We start from the raw sequence: 19113 nt of genomic DNA on the forward strand, positions 1-19113 counted from the left end.
TGATTGGGTATTTATTTATTCATTTACGTGGACATGGGGAGAACATGCAAACTTCACACAGAAAGAACCCGGACCAAAAAATAATAAATAAAATAAACTGACTGGTCCTGTACCTTTAACACTGTGCTACCGCTGCTCTTCTAGTCAGGATCGCCGTGAGACTGGTGCACGTCTGAAGGCTTGATTTCATTTATAAATAAAGCGGGCGTGGCTGATTAGAAGAATGTCCACACATTTGTCCACACTCATCATATCACAGTACAAAACATAGAAATGTATTTGCCTATGAAGTAGAATTATGTACATGGTTTTATACCAGTGGCCGAATATGGGAGGGTTCTCACACATCGACTTCACGCTGGAATAACGAGTGTGTGCTGCTCTTTTACTCCTCTAATGTGCGACAGTATCGATTAGAGTTTATTTAGACATTCTTTAGGTAGATGGACGAGATCTGCCTGGTGTTGACCACATTTCTTTCTTTGTGCTTCTTTAAATGTCAAACACAAAGTCGTGCAAGAAATTGATTAAATTGATGACAGATTTGTACTGCTGTGACATCGTGTTCCTTTCTGCTTTATGTATCAGTGAATGCTGTCATGCAGTGATTGACATTAGTTAAATTATAGGTTTTCTTTGTGGAATTGCAATCCGCAAGCTGGGATCTCGAATACATCCTATCAAATCTCAGCTCTGCCATCCGGCTGGGCTGGGCAGCTACATGAACAACGATTGGCTGTTGTTCGTACAGGGTGGGTATGCTGGAGCAATTACGACCTCTGCTGGCTGGTTGGTGGCGTCTGCACAGGGTTGGGGAATGGTGCTGATCAGGGTGTGTCTCTCCGTGCACAGGACTGATCAGCATATGAACTCGCCTCGTCGGCTACTGCACACGTGTCCGAGGGGGCGTGTGTCAGGTCGCTCTCCTCAGTCGGGGTGGGGGTCAACACCAGTAGAGAGGAAGCGTAATGCAATCGGGTACAAATTGGATAGGTTGAAGATAACTGCTGCAGTTATGACCTCTGCTGGCTGATTGATGGTACTGCACAGAGACGAGGGATAATGGAGAAAAATGGGGATAATGGAGATAGTGGTGAAAAGAAGCTGGGGATGTATTGGGAAAAATACTTTCCCAATACATCCCCAGATGTGCAGATATTCTCCTTCCTTTCAACCACTAAACTGGACTGTACTGGACTGATACCCTGTGTACACTATATTCTCACTATGTGTTTAGGTCAGGCTTTAGACCCACCACCACCCTGACCAGGATGAAATGGTTATGGTAGATAAATGAATGCCAAATGTGGAGTGTTGTTCCCATGCCTAGCTGGGGCTGAGTGCTTTCGCTCTGAGTCGGCGGCTTAAACAGTCTGATCTGATAGGTGGGAAGTCGATCCTCATTGTTTGTTCAGTCACTGAAGCAACCAAATCTGGAAAAAAGAGAAAAAGAAAACAGCGGCAGGTCCTGGGGATTTGGGAGAGATTTTAAAGGAAGCGTATTGGAGTGGTTCATGTTGTAATTACATTCCGGGCGGGGAGGAATGTGTGAGGGGAAAATCTGCACTTTAATAATCATAATAAGTCGTTCAGAGCTGCATGTGTGTGGCAGCCGTCAGCTAAAAGCTGCACTGGATCTGGAACTCTGTTCACACTTTTATGTGGGTTTGTGTTCCTGATGTTCCTGTCTGAGTGATTATAACATACTCGCATTATTCAGACTTGATACGAACCCTTTTTACCCCACACAGTAACAAAGTATGATCTTAAATCCAAGTCTAAATTGCTTTTGGTACGAGGATACGATCATTTATTTGCATTCTCTTAGAAAATGTGTCCCTGTGGGATATTTTTATTAACTTTGGGGTTTCGAATACATCGTATCGAATCTCGGCTCTGCCTTCCGACTGGACTGGGTGGCTGCATGAACAACGATTGGCTGTTGTTCAGGGTTGGAGGGTAAAAAGTCGGATCATAGGTCCTCATAACTGGACAGTGGTGGCTGCACAGGGCTGAGGAATAATGCTGATGGGGGTGTGGCCCTCCGTACACCCGTGCCCGTCGGTGTATGAACTCGACTCGTGCAGGTGAAAAATGCAGTCTGTACTGACTGTACGTGCCGGAGGGGTCGCGTGTCAGTTGAGTGGCGTCCTCAGTCAGCGGTGAAGGGTCTGATCAGTATAGAGGAGCAATCAGGGTAATTGGACACGGCGAGATTAGGGGAGAAAATTTGGGGGGAAAGTGGGAAAAATAAGTGCGACTTTTAAGGCACTGTACGATAAAAGCAAAGATAAAAAAGTAATGATAGGTCACCCGAAAGCCAGATAGAAAAGATGGGATGGAAGAAGCAAGTTTTCTCAATCCTGGTCCTCGAGGACCCCCTACTATTCACGTTTGAAAGCTGAACTGCAATAAGTGCAAAGTTTTTCAGCCAGGCGAGCACCTACGCAGACACACGATTGGCTGTGTGTCTGTAGGGGGAGGGGCATTGTCACTGGTGTAAGTGCGGGCTCTGCTGACCAATATGAATGAGCAGGTCATAAGAAGCGCCCTCCTCGATCATGGGTGGGTGTAGGGGCAGCACAAAGAGAGGGGTAAAAAGAGAAACTTTAACCCTGTCGGCGTCTTCAAACTAAACCTCCTTAAGAGACCTTGAGAGGTATGGGAAGGTCGGATTACATAAACTACACTACAGAGAAGCGGCTAAATCGTTTTTGCGCAGATGTGCTGTCATTTCCTATGGAGTGTGGCGGCGCTGCTTAGCTTGCCGCTGCGTTTCCTTGAGCGGAGCATAGCGCATTTTTGCTGTCTTGGACTCGCGATTTTTGGACTCACCTGTTTGATTTTTGACCCAGTTTGCCGCTGACCTTTTCAAAGCTCCTCCAATGAGACGAACTGTTTGATGTGAGGCGGTAAAAGCGATTCAGGGCGCACCCAGGTGTTGCAGCGGGATATTCCGCTAGCACCCCAGTGCCGAGATTCTGAACTCCTCGGTTCGAAACTCGGCGTTGCCACCGGTCGGCTGAGCGCCATCTAGCGAACATGATTGGCAGTGCCTGCAGCAGACTCGTTACTGCTAGGGCGGGATGACCTGACTATGTGGGTGGGGTCTTCTAGGGGTAGGGGTTCTGCTAGGGGCTGCGAGTGGCTCGGAGAAGGTGTAATATACCCACCTCAACTGCAATCAGTGACCCAGCTTGTCGCTGACCGTTTCAAAGCTCCTCCAATGAGACAAACCGTTTGATATAAGGTGGTAAAAGCGACTCAGGCCGTACGAACAACGCTTAACGTGAACAAACCTTAACGTGACTTTTTGTACTAAAACAACAAGCGAGGAATTTCATTATGAGCAGTAATAATGGAGAGAAGTTTAGTGCTCCTGTCTCCTTCTTTTACTACATTAAACCACGTTAAGCTTTATTTAGACTCTGGGAGAAGCTGATTCTGATTCTCACAGTTTCTCAGAAGCTGGAGCTGTAACACAAGTTTAAAAGTGAAACAGGGAGGAGAATCCAGATAAACACAGATACACGTGGAGCTGTAACCCTGGATCTGACGCTTATTCCACACTAATGCAGATTCGTCTCATATTCACACTTTGATGAGGTTTTACTCAGCAAAGTGGCAGTTTGTGAATGCGCCCTTATGGTAGAAGAAGGGTGTCGGTCCTTGTATGCCTCCTCACTGCACAGATCAGGTCATTAGTCTTAATGTCCTTCTCTTTGGACATAGCAGTAACATATTTCCTTCACTAGACCTTCCCTCAGGTGAGGAGCTGGAAGAGAAGCGTCTACACATTGTGGTGTTTGTGAAGTTGGCGTAGGTTTTATTCACATTAGCGTTATTTACCGGACTTGTTTACCTCGTGGGCGGCGCCTGTGTTTTCCACCGCTCCCGTTTTTATGTATTTTGTAAACAGTGGTCGTGTCTGATTTTTCCTTCTGTGGACTCGCTGATTTACTGCGGCAGACGTAAACCTTCGCGTGTGGATGCGACGGTGCGCTGATTGCACTTGTTTACGAGGGAAATGGTGTGTGTTTGTGAGAGGGGGAACGAGACTGGATGTTGACGTTGTTTGGCCGGGCCGTTGGGAGCGGAGAGAAGAGTAAGAGGCTTGTGAGATTTAGAGTTTCCTGTCCAGCTGTAGCACTGGCACTGGCTGAAAGGATCTAACTCAGACCTTCACACAATACCTTGGTTGTGCTGCAGCCAGGAGCTCAGGAATGTCGCTCTTACTTTCATATGGCTGACAGGAGTTTGTTTTGGAATGAGAAATATTATTCATCACGGTCCATCCGGCACATTCTTAGCCTCGTACGACTCGCCCAACCTGCCGTAAACTAGACGGATCCACCTACACGCTAGCGACAAGTCAAGAAATCTTAATAATATTATTTATTATTGTTATTTATTAGGTTTTTAATGTCATGTTTTACACACTTTGGTTACATAATTTTTTTTTCTATTTTATTTATGCATTTTCTCCCATTTTACCCCAATTTCACGTACTCAATCTGTCTTCCGCTTCTGGTGGATCCCTGATTGCAGTCGAGGTGGGTCTATTGCTGCTCACGCCTCCTCTGACCCACACATAACCCTTAACAGGGCGCCCACTTTGGTTACATTCATGACAGAACAGGTAGTTGCTGGTTACACAAGATTTATCAGATCACAAGTTTAATGTCAAACACAGTCATGGACAATTTAGTGTCTCCAATTCACCTCACTTACACATTTTTGGACTGTGGGAGGAAACCGGAGCACCCGGTGGAAACCCACACAGACACGGGGAGAACATGCAAACTCCACACAGAAAGGACTTGGTATTAACGATAATGGAACTTATATTTCATTTCCATGTTTCATCCTGATCAGGGTCGTGGTGGGCTTGGCTCCACCGGGATACAGGGCGCCAATCCATTGAGGGGCTTGCATCCCAGCAGTAGCGCTCTAGCATAACTTACCACTGCGCCACCCAAGTGCCTAATTATAGTTACATATTATAGTTTTACTCCTTTATTTACATTTTGCATTTCACTTTTATTTACTTAAAGATTATTATTTTATTGAACTAAAATATATGTGACGCTCAGGTGGCGCAGTGGTCTATTACGCTAGCCGGGGTTCAAATCTCATAGGTGCTACTGGCCAGACAGACATCTACACAAACACGATTGGCTATTTCTGAGGAATGGGAAAGGGGGTGGCCAAAGCCCTGCGATAGATTGGTGCCCTGTTTAGGGTATTCCTGCCTTGCTCCCAGTGTCTCCCAGTGGAACTGGACTCGCTGCAACCCCAACCCCCACCCCCGGTCAGGCTAAAGAGGTTGATGAAAATGAAATAAAAGTAGTAACCGCTTGTGTCTGAGAGACTGAGAGGCGCTTATAGTCCGGATTTAGCTCCATCTGATTTCCACCTTTTTGGACGCTCAAAGCAGCTTTAAGGGGAAAAAGATTTTCATATAATGATGATGTGAAAGCAGCGCTGCATCAGTGGCTACAACCAAAAAGTTGGTACGACGCTGGAAAATGCATCAGAAGGTGATGATGTAGAAAAGTGATGTGATTTGTTTTTAAAATTCTTAATAAATAGAGTCTAAAAAAAGTGTGAAAACTTTTAAAAGAGCTTAATTTTCCATGCTTCATCCTGATTAGGGTTGTGGTGGGCTTGGCTCTATCAGGATACAGGGCGCCAATCCATTTGCATCCCTGCAGTAGAGCTCTAGTGTAATTTACCACTGCGCCACCCAAGCACCTAATCATAGTTACATATTATAGTTTTACTTCTTTATTTACATTTTGCATTTTACTTTCATTTACTTTAACGCTATTATTTTATTTTATTTAACCTTTATTTTATTTAAGATATATGTGGAGCTCGGGTGGCACAGTGGACTATTACGCTAGCCGGGTTCAAATCTCAGAGGCCGGACAGGCATCTGCACAAACATGATTGGTTATTTCCAAGTAAGGACAGAGGGGGCGGCCAAAGCCCTGCGATAGATTGGTGCCCTGTTCAAGGCATTCCTGCCTTGTGCCCAGTGTCTCTAAGTGGAACTGGACTCACCACAACCCCCCTCCCCCAACCAGCCTAAAGCACTTTTTTATATGTTTTTTACATGTTTTCACAAAATTTTATTAATTTTTGTGTTTTTACAAAATATATGGTAAAATATTTACAGTGTTTGTATGTTATTTGTATGGAATGTTTCAGACATGACTTTACATAAATAAATATATTGATAAGTACTCCTGAGTGTCCCTCTTGGATTTGTAAACATGCATTTCTCTTTGTTTTTGTTCATAAACTAGTATTTATTGTTTAAAAATAATTATACACCGATGAGGCATAACATTATGACCTTCCTAATTTTGTGTTGGTCCACCTTTTGCAGCCTCATATGCAACAAACTGTGCTGCTCTGTGTTTTCTGACACCTTTCTATCAGAACCAGCATGAACTTCTTCAGCAGTTTGAGCTACAGTAGCTCGTCTGTTGGATCGGACCACACGGGCCAGCCTTCGCCTTCGCTCCCCACGTGCATCCCCATGGTCGCCCATGATCCTGTCGCTGGTTTACCACTGTTCCCTTCTTGGAGCACTTTTGATAGATACTGACCACTGCAGACCGGGACACACCCCACAAGAGCTGCAGTTTTGGAGATGCTCTGACCCAGTCGTCTAGCTAATCACAATCTGACCCTCGTCAAACTCACTCAGATCCTCACGCTCGCCCATTTTTCCTGCTTCTAACATCAACTTTGAGGATAAAATGTTCACTTGCTGCCTAATATATCCCCCCCACTAACAGGTGCTGTGATGAAGCAATCATCAGTGTTATTCACTTCACCTGTCAGTGCTCAGAATGTTATGCCTGTTCGGTGTATATGAATATTGTTTTATATTAGATATGTATGTATGCATTCTTCCTCCAATTTTCCCTCCTTCCAATTACCCAATCGTATTTCACCTCCACTGCTGCAGACCTCCACTCTTGACCAAGGAGTCGTGATTAACACACGCCCCCTTTACTGCTGCGCCACCCAAGAAACCCTACAATTTAAGATTTTTTGGACACTTTAATTTAATGTTGAAATGATTATCCAGATGTGATTTTAAAGCCGTTATAGATTTGTTCTGACAACAGAACATTAAAAAACCTTCTGTTTATAATAATTATTCTTGAAGTCTTGAACACAAAGCAGATTTTATCACTTGTACCGCGGTAACAGGGAATCCAGATGGTTGTCAGTAAACGAAGAGCTATTTTTAGAGGTGTTATGACACCGTGTCCGCACCTCTGCGTCAGCTCTTTATTATGATGGTTATAAGAGTGTTTTCTCTGAGGCGGGCGTGTTTGTTTACTATCGCAGGTGGTGGTGACAGCTCAGCCGGCCTCAGCTGATGACTTATATCTGGAAGAACAGCAGTCTGGGGATTTCCTAGATGATAATGAGGACGATGACGGCTTCAGCTCCGGATCAGGATCAGGTAAACCTAACGTAGATTACCTTAAATATTGATATTAAATTCACAATATGGTTTTCTTGAAATTATCAAATACCCAAAGCTCCAGATTTATTGTCACCCTTGGTGTTGATGGGTAAAAAAGTCATATAAAAATGTCTTTACAGTTCATTTGCTCAATCTCACACTGATAAGATGCTTGAAATCAAACCCTGATCAAACCCTGTATCTAGATGAATGCTTAATAATGCAGGAATCTGAGAGGACTCCTCAATGCAAAACCTCTCATGCAAACTAGGCAACTCCATGTGCTTAAGTTTGTACTCTCTGGGCGCCTCCTAGCGGGCACAATCGGCAGTACCTGCAGCAGACAAAATTGGCCACCAGTCTGCTGGGTGGAAAAAGACTAAAAAAGTGTGTGAGACTGGCCTCGAGTGCGAATTCACTGAAGTACAGGCGATTAAGAAGGGGGTAGGTGGACTGTGCACACAGCGGAGGGAGCGTGTCAGGCTGCAGTCAGGGTCTTCAGCAGTGGAAAAGGAAGAAAATGCAGAAATAAAATACAACCCCAAATCAGAAAAAGTTGGGACAGCATGGAAAACAGAGTTTCTAACATTGACTTTGACTTTTATTTGATGTCAGACAGGATGAACCTGAGATATTTCATGTTTTATCTGCTCAACTTCATTTCATTTATTAATAAACATCCATTCCTGCATTTCAGACCTGCAACACATTCCAAAAAAGTTGTAATGTTGTCGTTCCTTTTCACCAAACTTGGCACCGAGGAGACCAAGTGATTTAGTGTTTCAGCTTTTATTTTGTTCCGTTGTTCCTGCAAACACGTCTTCAGCAGGACGTGATACAGTGCATTTACAAAGTATTCAGACCCCTCGACTTTCTGTGCACTTTACTGTGTTGTGGATTAAATTCTTAAATAGATCAAACTGCCATTTTTACTCATCAATCTTAATCACCCTTAATGAAGTAGTGAAACCATGCGTTTTTGCGAATTATCTAAAAATCAAAGACTTCAAACCCTTTATTCAGTACTCAGTAGAAGCCAATATTAGGTGTATTTTAATAACACCTTGGAGTTCTGTTTAATATAAAGGACACAATGTTAGACTTTGTTTAGTCTTGGGTGTAGAAGGTGTAGTTAGTTTGGCACATCTTGTTAATTAATTCTGGAACAGTGTGTCTAAAGGTACCAGTGTGCATTCATAAGGTTGCCGTAAGCAAACAACCCACCTGCTGGCTTTCAAACAGGAACAGCAGTTTGATAAAAGCACCGAGGTTTCACCTGCTGGTGATAATGGTCAGCCAAGACCACCGTGTTTAGCTATCGGACATCTGGTCCCATACATGATCCCGGCATTAATAATGAATCGTCCCCCTCTGTCTCACCCTCGTAATGTGCACTCGAGTCACCTGACCTCACACCCAAATATCGGAACATGCTGAACTGTAGTACAGGTGCTCCTTCATTTAATATTTCAAACCCTTGGGTGGGTTGCAAGCCCAAAAAAATTGGTTGCAGAGAAAAATATATATAATATATTAGTAAATAAACAAATTTTAACAGACACATAAACACGAATAAATGAACTTGTACACAAGCGCCCCCTTGTGGAGGCTTTACATCCCATCTTGTAAACCACAGTAGGACCAGGTTTCCACCAATTTTATTCATTAAGTGTATATTTCGTGTTATGTTTTTATCACGGTAAAATCACAGACACAGTGAGGGTCACCTGGCCTTGCCTACCCAGCCTGAAGTCTTGGAACGGTGATCAGTTATTTAATATTGGAAAAGCTCACCAATAAATGTCTTTGTAGAATGCACACTAAAATGGGTTTGGATAACATAAATCACTAAAAATAACACAAATATAATATAAAACACTGAAGTACAATTAAAAACAGTTAAAAATCAATAAAAATACAATAAAAGCTGCACTTTAGTTTTACTTCTTTATTGTTTCCTTATGCTTCTTAATGGTGGAGATGCTTGATCTTGGAATACCGTATTCCATTCAGTACCGGCGCATTCACATGAGAAGCTGCAAAACCACTTTTGTGCTGCTGTGTCGTTATTAATTATTATGAAGTGTGACGGTGCACAAAACTTAACGTGACTTATTGTACTAAAACAGTGAGTGAGAAATTTGATTAGTGGAGGAACTTATGAGCAGTAATAATGGAGAGAAGTTTAGTGCTCCTGTCTCCTTCTTTTACTACATTAAACCACGTTAAGCTTTATTTAGACTCTGGGAGAAGCTGATTCTGATTCTCACCATTTCTCAGAAGCTGGAGCTGTAACACAAGTTTAAAAGTGAAACAGGGAGGAGAATCCAGATAAACACAGATACACGTGGAGCTGTAACACTGGATCTGATGGTTATTCCACACAGATGCAGATTCGTCTCATATTCACACTTTGATGATGTTTTACCGCTCAAGCCGAGCGCTGAACAAAGCGGCTGTCGCACACACGTTGAGTTTAAGATTTCGAGTAGTTACAAGGTACCGCTGTATTTTCTTCAGTTCATTCGCGTGCAGAAATGTACATGAATGTACAAAATGTGTGACTGTTTGGACGGCACTGACTGGTACAAGTACAAGGATCTAGTTTAAAACACCATACGTACTCTGTTCCTCTCTGCAGGTTTCAGCAATACCGACGATGAAGACATGTTGAGGCTGAGCAAAGAAAACGTAAAACCCACTCAGCAGTCCACCCAGATGAGCAGTCCTGGCTTGGACGAATCAGTCCTGGACCCCACAGTCTTAGTCCTGGACCCCACAGTTGAAGCAGACCCAGAAACAGAGGTAAACATGATTAAATATTTCATTTCAACCAGTCTTGCTGCTTATCAATAAGGTCTCGGTTTCAATGTGTTATCAAAGAGAAGAGAGTACAGGTGCTGGACTGGCCTGCCTGCATTTTGAACCGTTGCACATTTTAAGAACTGGACAAAATAACGGAAACACTAAGTCACTTGGTGTCTTTGGTGCCAAAACAAATACACAATACAATACAAAGTGGTAAATGCTTTACCGTCCCAACTTTTTTTGGGATGTTTTGCAGGCCTGAAATGAGAAATTGGATGTTTATTAATAAATGAAATGAAGTTGAGCAGACAAAATATGAAATATCTCAGGTTCATCCTGTCTAACATCAAATAAAAGTTTTTCTTTATTTATTTGCATATATTTGCAGTGAGAATAATTCTGAATTATTCTAGCTGTCGTCTCTGATATAAGACAGTGATAGCTCAGTGGTTAAGGTGCTGGACTAGTAAACAGAAGGTTGCCGGTTCAAGCCCCGCCACCACCAAGTTGCCACTGTTGGGTCCCTGAGCAAGGCCCTTAACCCTCAATTGCTCATTGTGTAAGTCGCTTTGGATAAAAGCGTCTGCTAAATGCTGAAAATGAAATAAGACGATACCAAAGGTCACTAAATGAAGGAACTCTATTTTTTAAAATAATAAAATCAATGATTTTCTGTAGGTGAATTACAGTCTGCAGTAGTTTTCTAATTACACTGCTGACAACGTTAAGTAAGTGTCCACGTATGAAGACAAAGGCTTATTTAGTGTTCTTATCCTCGGGACTATTACATTAAGGATGGTTCTCACACACCTGACTGTGTTTTATTACCTGTAACAGAATCCCTATGAATCACTGTGACCCTAATGAGAAAGTGGACAGGATTTCACTATCTGTCTGTAGGCGACTGCACTCTCTCATATTTCTACATGCCTCAACTGGGGCAAATACCAACATATTTAATCTTGCTATTGGATTTCCTACTTGGAAATGAAGAACCTGTGAAGCAGAACATCAGTTCTTACAACTTCTGCACTTCAGTGAAACATTTTAATTATATTCACATGATTATCTAATATATAAGCATATACACCGATCAGCCATAACATTAAAACCACCTCCTTGTTTCTACACTCACTGTCCATTTTATCAGCTCCACTTACCATACAGAAGCACTTTGTAGTTCTACAATTACTGACTGTAGTCCATCTGTTTCTCTACATGCTTTGTTTGCCCCCTTTCATGCTGTTATTCAATGGTCAGGACCACCACAGAGCAGGTATTATTTATGTGGTGGATTTTGTGGTAGTGTGTGTTGTGCTGGTATAAGTGGATGAGTTTTTAAATACCGTGTCCACTCACTGTCCACTCTATTAGACACTCCTACCTAGTCAGTCCACCTTTTAAATGTAAAGTCAGAGACGATCGCTCATCTATTGCTGCTGTTTGAGTCGGTCATCTTTTAGACCTTCATCAGTGGTCACAGGACACTGCTAAATAATACCTGCTCTGTGGTGGTCCTGTGGGGGTCCTGACCATTGAAAAACAGCATGAAAGGGGGCTAACAAAGCATGCAGAGTAACAGATGGACTACAGTCAGTAATTGTAGATCTACAAAGTGCTTCTATATGGTAAGTGGAGCTGATAAAATGCACAGTGAGTGTAGAAACAAGGAGGTGGTCATAATGTTATGCCTGATTGGTGTATACTGTGCTTTAGGTGTTATATTGTTCACGTTTTCTGGTATTTTAAGTTTGTCACTATAATATAGATACAGCAAACACAATAAGTCACAAACAGCATTATCTTATAGCGTATGTAAATTTTTACTCTATAGGTCCCTGAAGTTCAGACGGACAAGCCTCAGGTCCGCGTCATAGCCACCAGCACTAGCAGTTTCCCAGACGAGGTGGAGGAGTCTGACAAGCAAGATGAGGTGAAATCTGAAAACCTCTTCCAAAGGACAGAGGTTCTGGCAGGTACGTGCAGATTTTCTTCTAATGATTTTACAGTTCCTGCAAGTGCATCCGGTATAGAAGAGGTTTTGTTCTGGAGAATGTTTACGCTCACTGATGGCTTACTCTCAGTCAGAGAGCTAAATAACACCTCAGTAATTACTTTAACAATAAATGATAGGTGCTGCACAGCTTGGTTTCTTGAGGTCCTGGGTTTGATCCTTGCTTTTGGTTGCTTTCTCCGGGTACTTTGGTTTCCTCTTATTCCTGAATCAAGCAGGTGAACTAGATGCACTATATCACCTGTAAGTGTGAGTGAGTGATTAAAGGTGTGAGTGAATGAATGAATGAATGAAAGCCTTTATTGTGATTGTTTATAAAATACCCTATACAACTGTGACCCTGCTTGGAAACAAGAACATACACACAAAAAAGGTGAAATACACACAACAATTACCTCCTTAAATATTAAGGTCTAAAAGGATGAAAAGAAAAAGGATATAAAGTATATAAAGTAAGTATAGTATATACACTCCTTGTTTCTACGCTCACTGTTCATTTTATCAGCTCCACTTACCATATAGAAGCACTTTGTAGTTCTACAATTACTGACTGTAGTCCATCTGTTTCTCTACATGCTTTGTTAGCGCCCGTTCACCCTGTTCTTCAATGGTCAGGACCCCCACAGGACCACCACAGAGCAGGTATTATTTAGGTGGTGGATCATTCTCAGCACTGCAGTGACACTGACATGGTGGTGGTGTGTTAGTGTGTGTTGTGCTGGTATGAGTGGATCAGACACAGCAGCGCTGCTGGAGTTTTTAAATACCGTGTCCACTCACTGTCCACTCTATTAGACACTCCTACCTAGTTGGTCCACCTTGTAGATGTAAAGTCAGAGACGATAGCTCATCTATTGCTGCTGTTTGAGTCGGTCATCTTCTAGACCTTCATTAGTGGCCACAGGACACTGCCCATGGGGCGCTGTTGGCTGGATATATTTGATTGGTGGACGATTCTCAGTCCAGCAGTGACAGTGAGGTGTTTAAAAACTGCAGCAGCGCTGCTGTGTCTGATCCACTCATACCAGCACAACACACACTAACACACCACCACCATGTCAGTGTCACTGCAGTACTGAGAATGATCCACCACCTAAATAATACCTGCTCTGTGGGGGTCCTGACCATTGAAGTGTGAAAGGGGGCTAACAAAACATGTAGAGAAACAGATGGACTACAGTCAGTAATTGTAGAACTACAAAGTGCTTCTATATGGTAAGTGGAGCTGATAAAATGGACAGTGAGTGTAGAAACAAGGAGGTGGTATATATAAAGTATATGTATTAAGTATAGTCTGTATATATATATATATATATATATATATATACTTATTAAGTATAGTACATATAAATATATAAAATATATGAAGTAAGTATAAAATAAAATTTTAGAACCAAGAACCAAATTGTAGGACAGTTGGAGTTTAGAACCAATTTAAAAGTTGCTGGTTCAAGCCCCACCACTAACAGGCTGCCACCGTTGGGCCCTTGATCAAGGCCCTAAAACCTCAACTGCTTAGACTGTACACCGTCACAGTACTGTAAGTCACTTTGTATAAAAGCGTCTGCTAAACGGTCGTAATCTAGAGATTTTAATTGTGGCTCTTTGTTCTTTCACTCTGTAGCGGTTATCGCCGGTGGTGTGATCGGCTTCCTGTTTGCGATCTTCCTTATACTTCTTCTGGTGTACCGCATGAGGAAGAAGGACGAAGGAAGCTACGACTTGGGCGAGCGCAAGCTACCGAGCACAGCGTATCAGAAAGCCCCGAGCAAGGAGTTCTACGCCTAGACGAGCAACTTCTATCGACGTTCGTTGACCACGACGACAGATTTCCTCGGTCGTTTTAACGAAAAGCTGGAATCGTTAAACTGAGGAGGCTTTTATCGGAAACGTATTTAATAGCAAAGTTATTTCTGCTTTATAAAACCAATCGATTCTTCTGCTATCAGTTTAGATCAGGTTTAGCAGGTGTTGGAGAAAATCATGTGATATAAACCAATTTTATGAGCTTTCATCAGTTGACTACTTTGTAATAGAGATACGTATAAGTATTAGTTTTTTAAAGAACATGAACTGGCTGAATTGTAGATCTGAACTTCATCTTTTATGCTTTAATAATTATAATGATCGGCACTTTCTTTATACTGATGTCAGTGTTGACTTTATTATCAGTTTAGGTACTTTAGACTTTTATTTTCAACAATCCTTTATTTTTATTTAGGAGACTGTCAACATAAATTTGTATATTTTGTCAATTCAGTATCAAAGAGAGAAGAAAAATAAACGTCCATGTTCCCTGAAGTCTTAAATCAAGCCAAGAACAAATCCCGAGTTAGCTTAGTCCTCGCTTTTTATAAATCTATTGACTAAGAACAATACTTGGCACCTTTGAGTCACAAAACTTGATATCACTGCCTTATTATTCATGTCTTTTCCGGCTAGTGATTCAGACGGATTAAAACATGTCTAGGGTCCCAGCACTGCAGTTTAAAAACGAAGACATCACCAACCTCAGCTTGGTTAGCTCACACCCTTCTATACTGAAATGGTCATGCCAGGGGGTTTTATACTCCACACATTCTCATCAGTCTTGTTGTGGAACATTAATGGCTTGAAATTACACCAAGATGGTAAATATACGATGGTATAAGTGTTAGCTGGTGATTCCATGATCATGAAAGCATGTCCATGTTCCCTGAAGTCTTAAATCAAGCCAAGAACAAATCCTGAGTCAGCTTAGTCCTCGCGTTTTATAAACCTATTGACTAAGAACAAAACTTGGCACCTTTCAGTCACTTTTCAGAATCAATTTCATGTCGTTTTATTTCATTTTCAAACTGGTTTGATCTTTCCGGATTAAAAATAAACGAAGACATTACCAACCTTAGCTTGGTTAGCTCACACCCTTTTATACTGAAATAGGGACTTTATACTCTACACATTCTCATCAGTGTTGTTGTGGAACATTAAAGGCTTGAAAGTACATCAAGATGGTAAATAAAATCAGCAAGAATAATCTGCATATGATGGTATAAGTGTTAGCTGGTGATCTTTAGTTCTAACTTCATGATCATGAAAGCCGGAGATGTTTAAAGGCCTGGAACAGTCGTACATCTCAGAATCACCTCGCAGAACCAACCGCTGATGTCCATTTTCCCTGAAGTCTTAAATCAAGCCAAGAACAAATCCTGAGTCAGCTTAGTCCTCGCTTTTTATAAACCTATTGACTAAGAACAATACTTGGCACCTTTGAGTCACTTTTCAGAATCAGTTTCAAACTGGTTTGATCTTTACGGATTTAAACATGTTAAAAACGAAGACATTACCAACCTCAGCTTGGTTAGTTCACACCCTTCTATACTGAAATGGCCGTGCCAGGGGATTTTATATATACACATTATTTTTATCAGTCATCAGTTGTAGAACATTAAAGGCTTGACATTGAAATAAAGATGGTAAATAAAATCAGCAGGAATAAGCATATGATTCCATGATCATGAAAGCTGAAGGTGTTTAGAGGCCTGGAACGGTCGTACATCTGGCAGAGCCAACCACTGACATTATTCTCTGGTCTGATGTTCAAGTTGGTGTAAGAGTAGAACGTTTACTAGCTTTAAACACATCGGCTGAAGAATGTTCATGTGGGAATGAGCAGTTTCTGAAAAAATCGTTAAGTTAGCCATTGAGTTGTTGGGTTAGTGGATGGAAATTTCTGCTACAATTACCAGGTCAGTCCGTATGTCTTCTGAAGGAGGGATAAGTGAACAGGATGTTGTGTGGAGTGGTAAGAGTTGGTCCTATAGGGTAATAAAGTGCACTTCATTTTTGTTTGGTTCTTGTTTCCACACAGATATTGATCTTTACTGTGTATACTGTTATTCTTTCATAAATCTTTAATACTGAATCATTAATTCCTGTTATAGGACTGATTATACGTAGAACTGTCATTATTTTCTAAAGAATATCAATGATTTTCTTGATCGTCTTCATCTGTATTTGGTTTTGTATTTCCTTTCTAATGACCTTTAAGAACTTTACCATTTTGAGTCAATGACTTTTCTGTATATGTTAATATATAATAATTTATAGAATATAATTATTTATACCCAACATATTAAATGTAATATGTTAACACAAAACAATCTACCAAATTGTATATTCGCATTTAAATGTCCTTGAAGTGCCTACCGTTTTGATTCTCGGGGCATTTGAAGGTGTTATGAATAAAATGAAGGATGGAGCTTTATAAGCATGAGTGATAATGACAAGGTAACAGTGTTATAATAAACACTAGTGAATAAACCTATTCTGTAATATTCTAACTGTGATTATTATGCAGCTTCTGTTCCATTAGTAAAAAAAACAATCAACGTTTTAAGATTGTTTGAGAAGTCATTTTATCCAGACTGCAAATCTCTGTGTCTGCTGGCCTTGGGGAAAAATAATGAATAAGAATAATAACATGAAAGTCAGAGCGCTGTCGTTAGATTCTGCACTTTAATAAACTGGGAACAATGCAGCGACTTCTGACTCTGGTTTACTTCCACCTCACAAAACATCATTAGCTGCTTTAAAATGCTCCTAGGAGGGTAAGGAGCAATTCGAGTGTATGGGTGAATGGTAATTTCCTGCAATAGGATGGCACCTTGTTCTGGGTGGATTCCAGCCTTGCGCCAACTGTATCTAAGTAAAATTTATATCAACCATGACCCCGATCAGTATGAAGCGATTACTTAAATAAATAAATGACCTATCAGCATACTCTTGTGTCTAGCTTGCTGGCAGGCAGGAATCAGATATTTAAAACTGTGGTTGCTACATAAGTCGTCTGCCCACATACACCAGGCGAAATTAAGTGAGGCTTCCTTTAGAATACTTTTTTGATGGTCAATTCAGTTTAGAAAACCCAAGAAATCATATTTTTTTATTGCCAATACATTGTGGCCTTTAGATTTCTGATGATTTGTCAGAAATTGCATTACTAAATCTTAAAATCCTTCTAATCAGACAATAAAAACAATACAAAACCCTCAGTTTCACCCTCCACCACTGCACCCTACCCCTGGATTGAGAATAGTCCACCAACCAAATATATCCAGCCAACAGCGCCCCGTGGGCAGCGTCCTGTGACCACTGATGAAGGTCTAGAAGATGACCGACTCAAACAGCAGCAACAGATGAGCGATCGTCTCTGACTTTACATCTACAAGGTGGACCAACTAGGTAGGAGTGTCTAATAGAGTGGACAGTGAGTGGACACGGTATTTAAAAACTCCAGCAGCGCTGTTGTGTCTGATCCACTCATACCAGCACAACACACACTAACACACCACCACCATGTCAGTGTCACTGCAATGCTGAGAATCATCCACCACCTAAATAATACCTGCTCTGTGGTGGTCCTGACCATTGAAGAACAGGGTGAAAGCAGGGTAAAAAGTATGTAGAGAAACAGATGGACTACAGTCAGTAATTGTAGAACTACAAAGTGCTTCTATATGGTAAGTGAAGCTGATAAAATGGACAGTGAGTGTAGAAACAAGGAGGTGGTTTATAAAAAAACACTGTAAAAGCTGCTATCCAAATGATCCTCACTGTAAAATTACACATCATGGAGCTTTATTCAAATCAAGAAGGTGGTGAAGGAATATAACGCTGATAAATGCAGCGAAAACGAAAGTGATGACGGACACTGAAGATGTTCTGGAGGTTACGGTTAGGCTGTGATGGTCAAATTGACAAGGATATGAAAAACAAGTCATTTAGCACCTTCACCAAGTTATGATTAATTAAAGCTTTGGTCTGACCAGTAGTGACATATGTAGGGTGGCCACATTCGTAGTCACAAAAAGGAGGACATTACACCCCAAAAGGAGGACGTCATACCAGGAACAGGGGGACATGATACTGCAACACACAGAATGAAACCAGAACCCATATAACAGAGTTTTTGACCATATAACAGACCAATTTAAGCAAGAATTCTATAACAAATTACTGTTTCACTCACCAAACTTTTTATATTTAAGTCCGTTCCTCGCTGCCTCCAAAAGTGTACTATTGGCCAGAAATTTGTGGTACATCTCTGTACACCCTTCTGTGAGGTTCACACAAATCTGAAGTTCTGCCTTGACATTATCAACTCATATTATTATTTTATTAACTCATAATTGACTTAGGTAGACGTGTATGCAGAACACAGCGAGCGGGCGAAATTCAACCACCCAATCACAGACTAGCATTTTGAGGGTGGACCTTCTGCGATTGGCCAGTGGTGGTGGGCAAACCACGATAGGTAGCACTATAAGCAGTCAAATGAGGCTGTTAAACCAATGAAATACAAACCATGTACCTGAGCCAATGACAGATAATATTGATCAAAAATGTAACCAGTTCACTCCAAAAGGGGGATTTTTAAGTGTCCGTCCTAGCTTTGCATGGGCGGAGGACTGGCAGCTGAAAAACCGGACTGTCCGACCTAAAGCCGGATGACTGGCCACCTTAGACATATGGATGTGAATCTCGGACACTAAAGAAAGAAGAAGAAAGACGCATTCAGGCTCTTAAGAAGTGCATCAGAAAACTGCTAAAAATTCAGTGAAGGAAGATGATGATCACTGAGCAAATGTACTGAACCATGTTAAATCCTGCAAGTTACATCACTTTGGGCGTGTGATAAAGCACCCACATGACAACACTGAAGGCAGTGTAATGACAGGACTCGCCCAAGAATAAGCTGGATTGACAACATGACAACAGTGATGTAAATTGCATTATCAGGGGCGAGTCTGCTACAAGC

General features: G+C 41.5%; 1 protein-coding gene across 1 annotated transcript in view; it reads left to right on the plus strand.

The window, feature by feature from the left end:
- Positions 1 to 16837, plus strand: part of LOC134309962 (syndecan-2-A-like) — a 35123-nt gene extending 18286 nt beyond the window's left edge. Inside the window, exons 2-5 of the mRNA XM_062991454.1 lie at positions 7372 to 7489; positions 10134 to 10297; positions 12135 to 12276; positions 13939 to 16837. Coding sequence (XP_062847524.1) covers positions 7372 to 7489; positions 10134 to 10297; positions 12135 to 12276; positions 13939 to 14102 — 588 coding nt within the window. The 3' untranslated portion in view covers positions 14103 to 16837. The remainder of the gene's footprint in view (positions 1 to 7371; positions 7490 to 10133; positions 10298 to 12134; positions 12277 to 13938) is intronic.
- Positions 16838 to 19113: the final 2276 nt, after the last annotated feature.

This window comes from Trichomycterus rosablanca, chromosome 3, assembly GCF_030014385.1.
Source record: "Trichomycterus rosablanca isolate fTriRos1 chromosome 3, fTriRos1.hap1, whole genome shotgun sequence".
NCBI classification, from domain to species: Eukaryota; Metazoa; Chordata; class Actinopteri; order Siluriformes; family Trichomycteridae; genus Trichomycterus; species Trichomycterus rosablanca.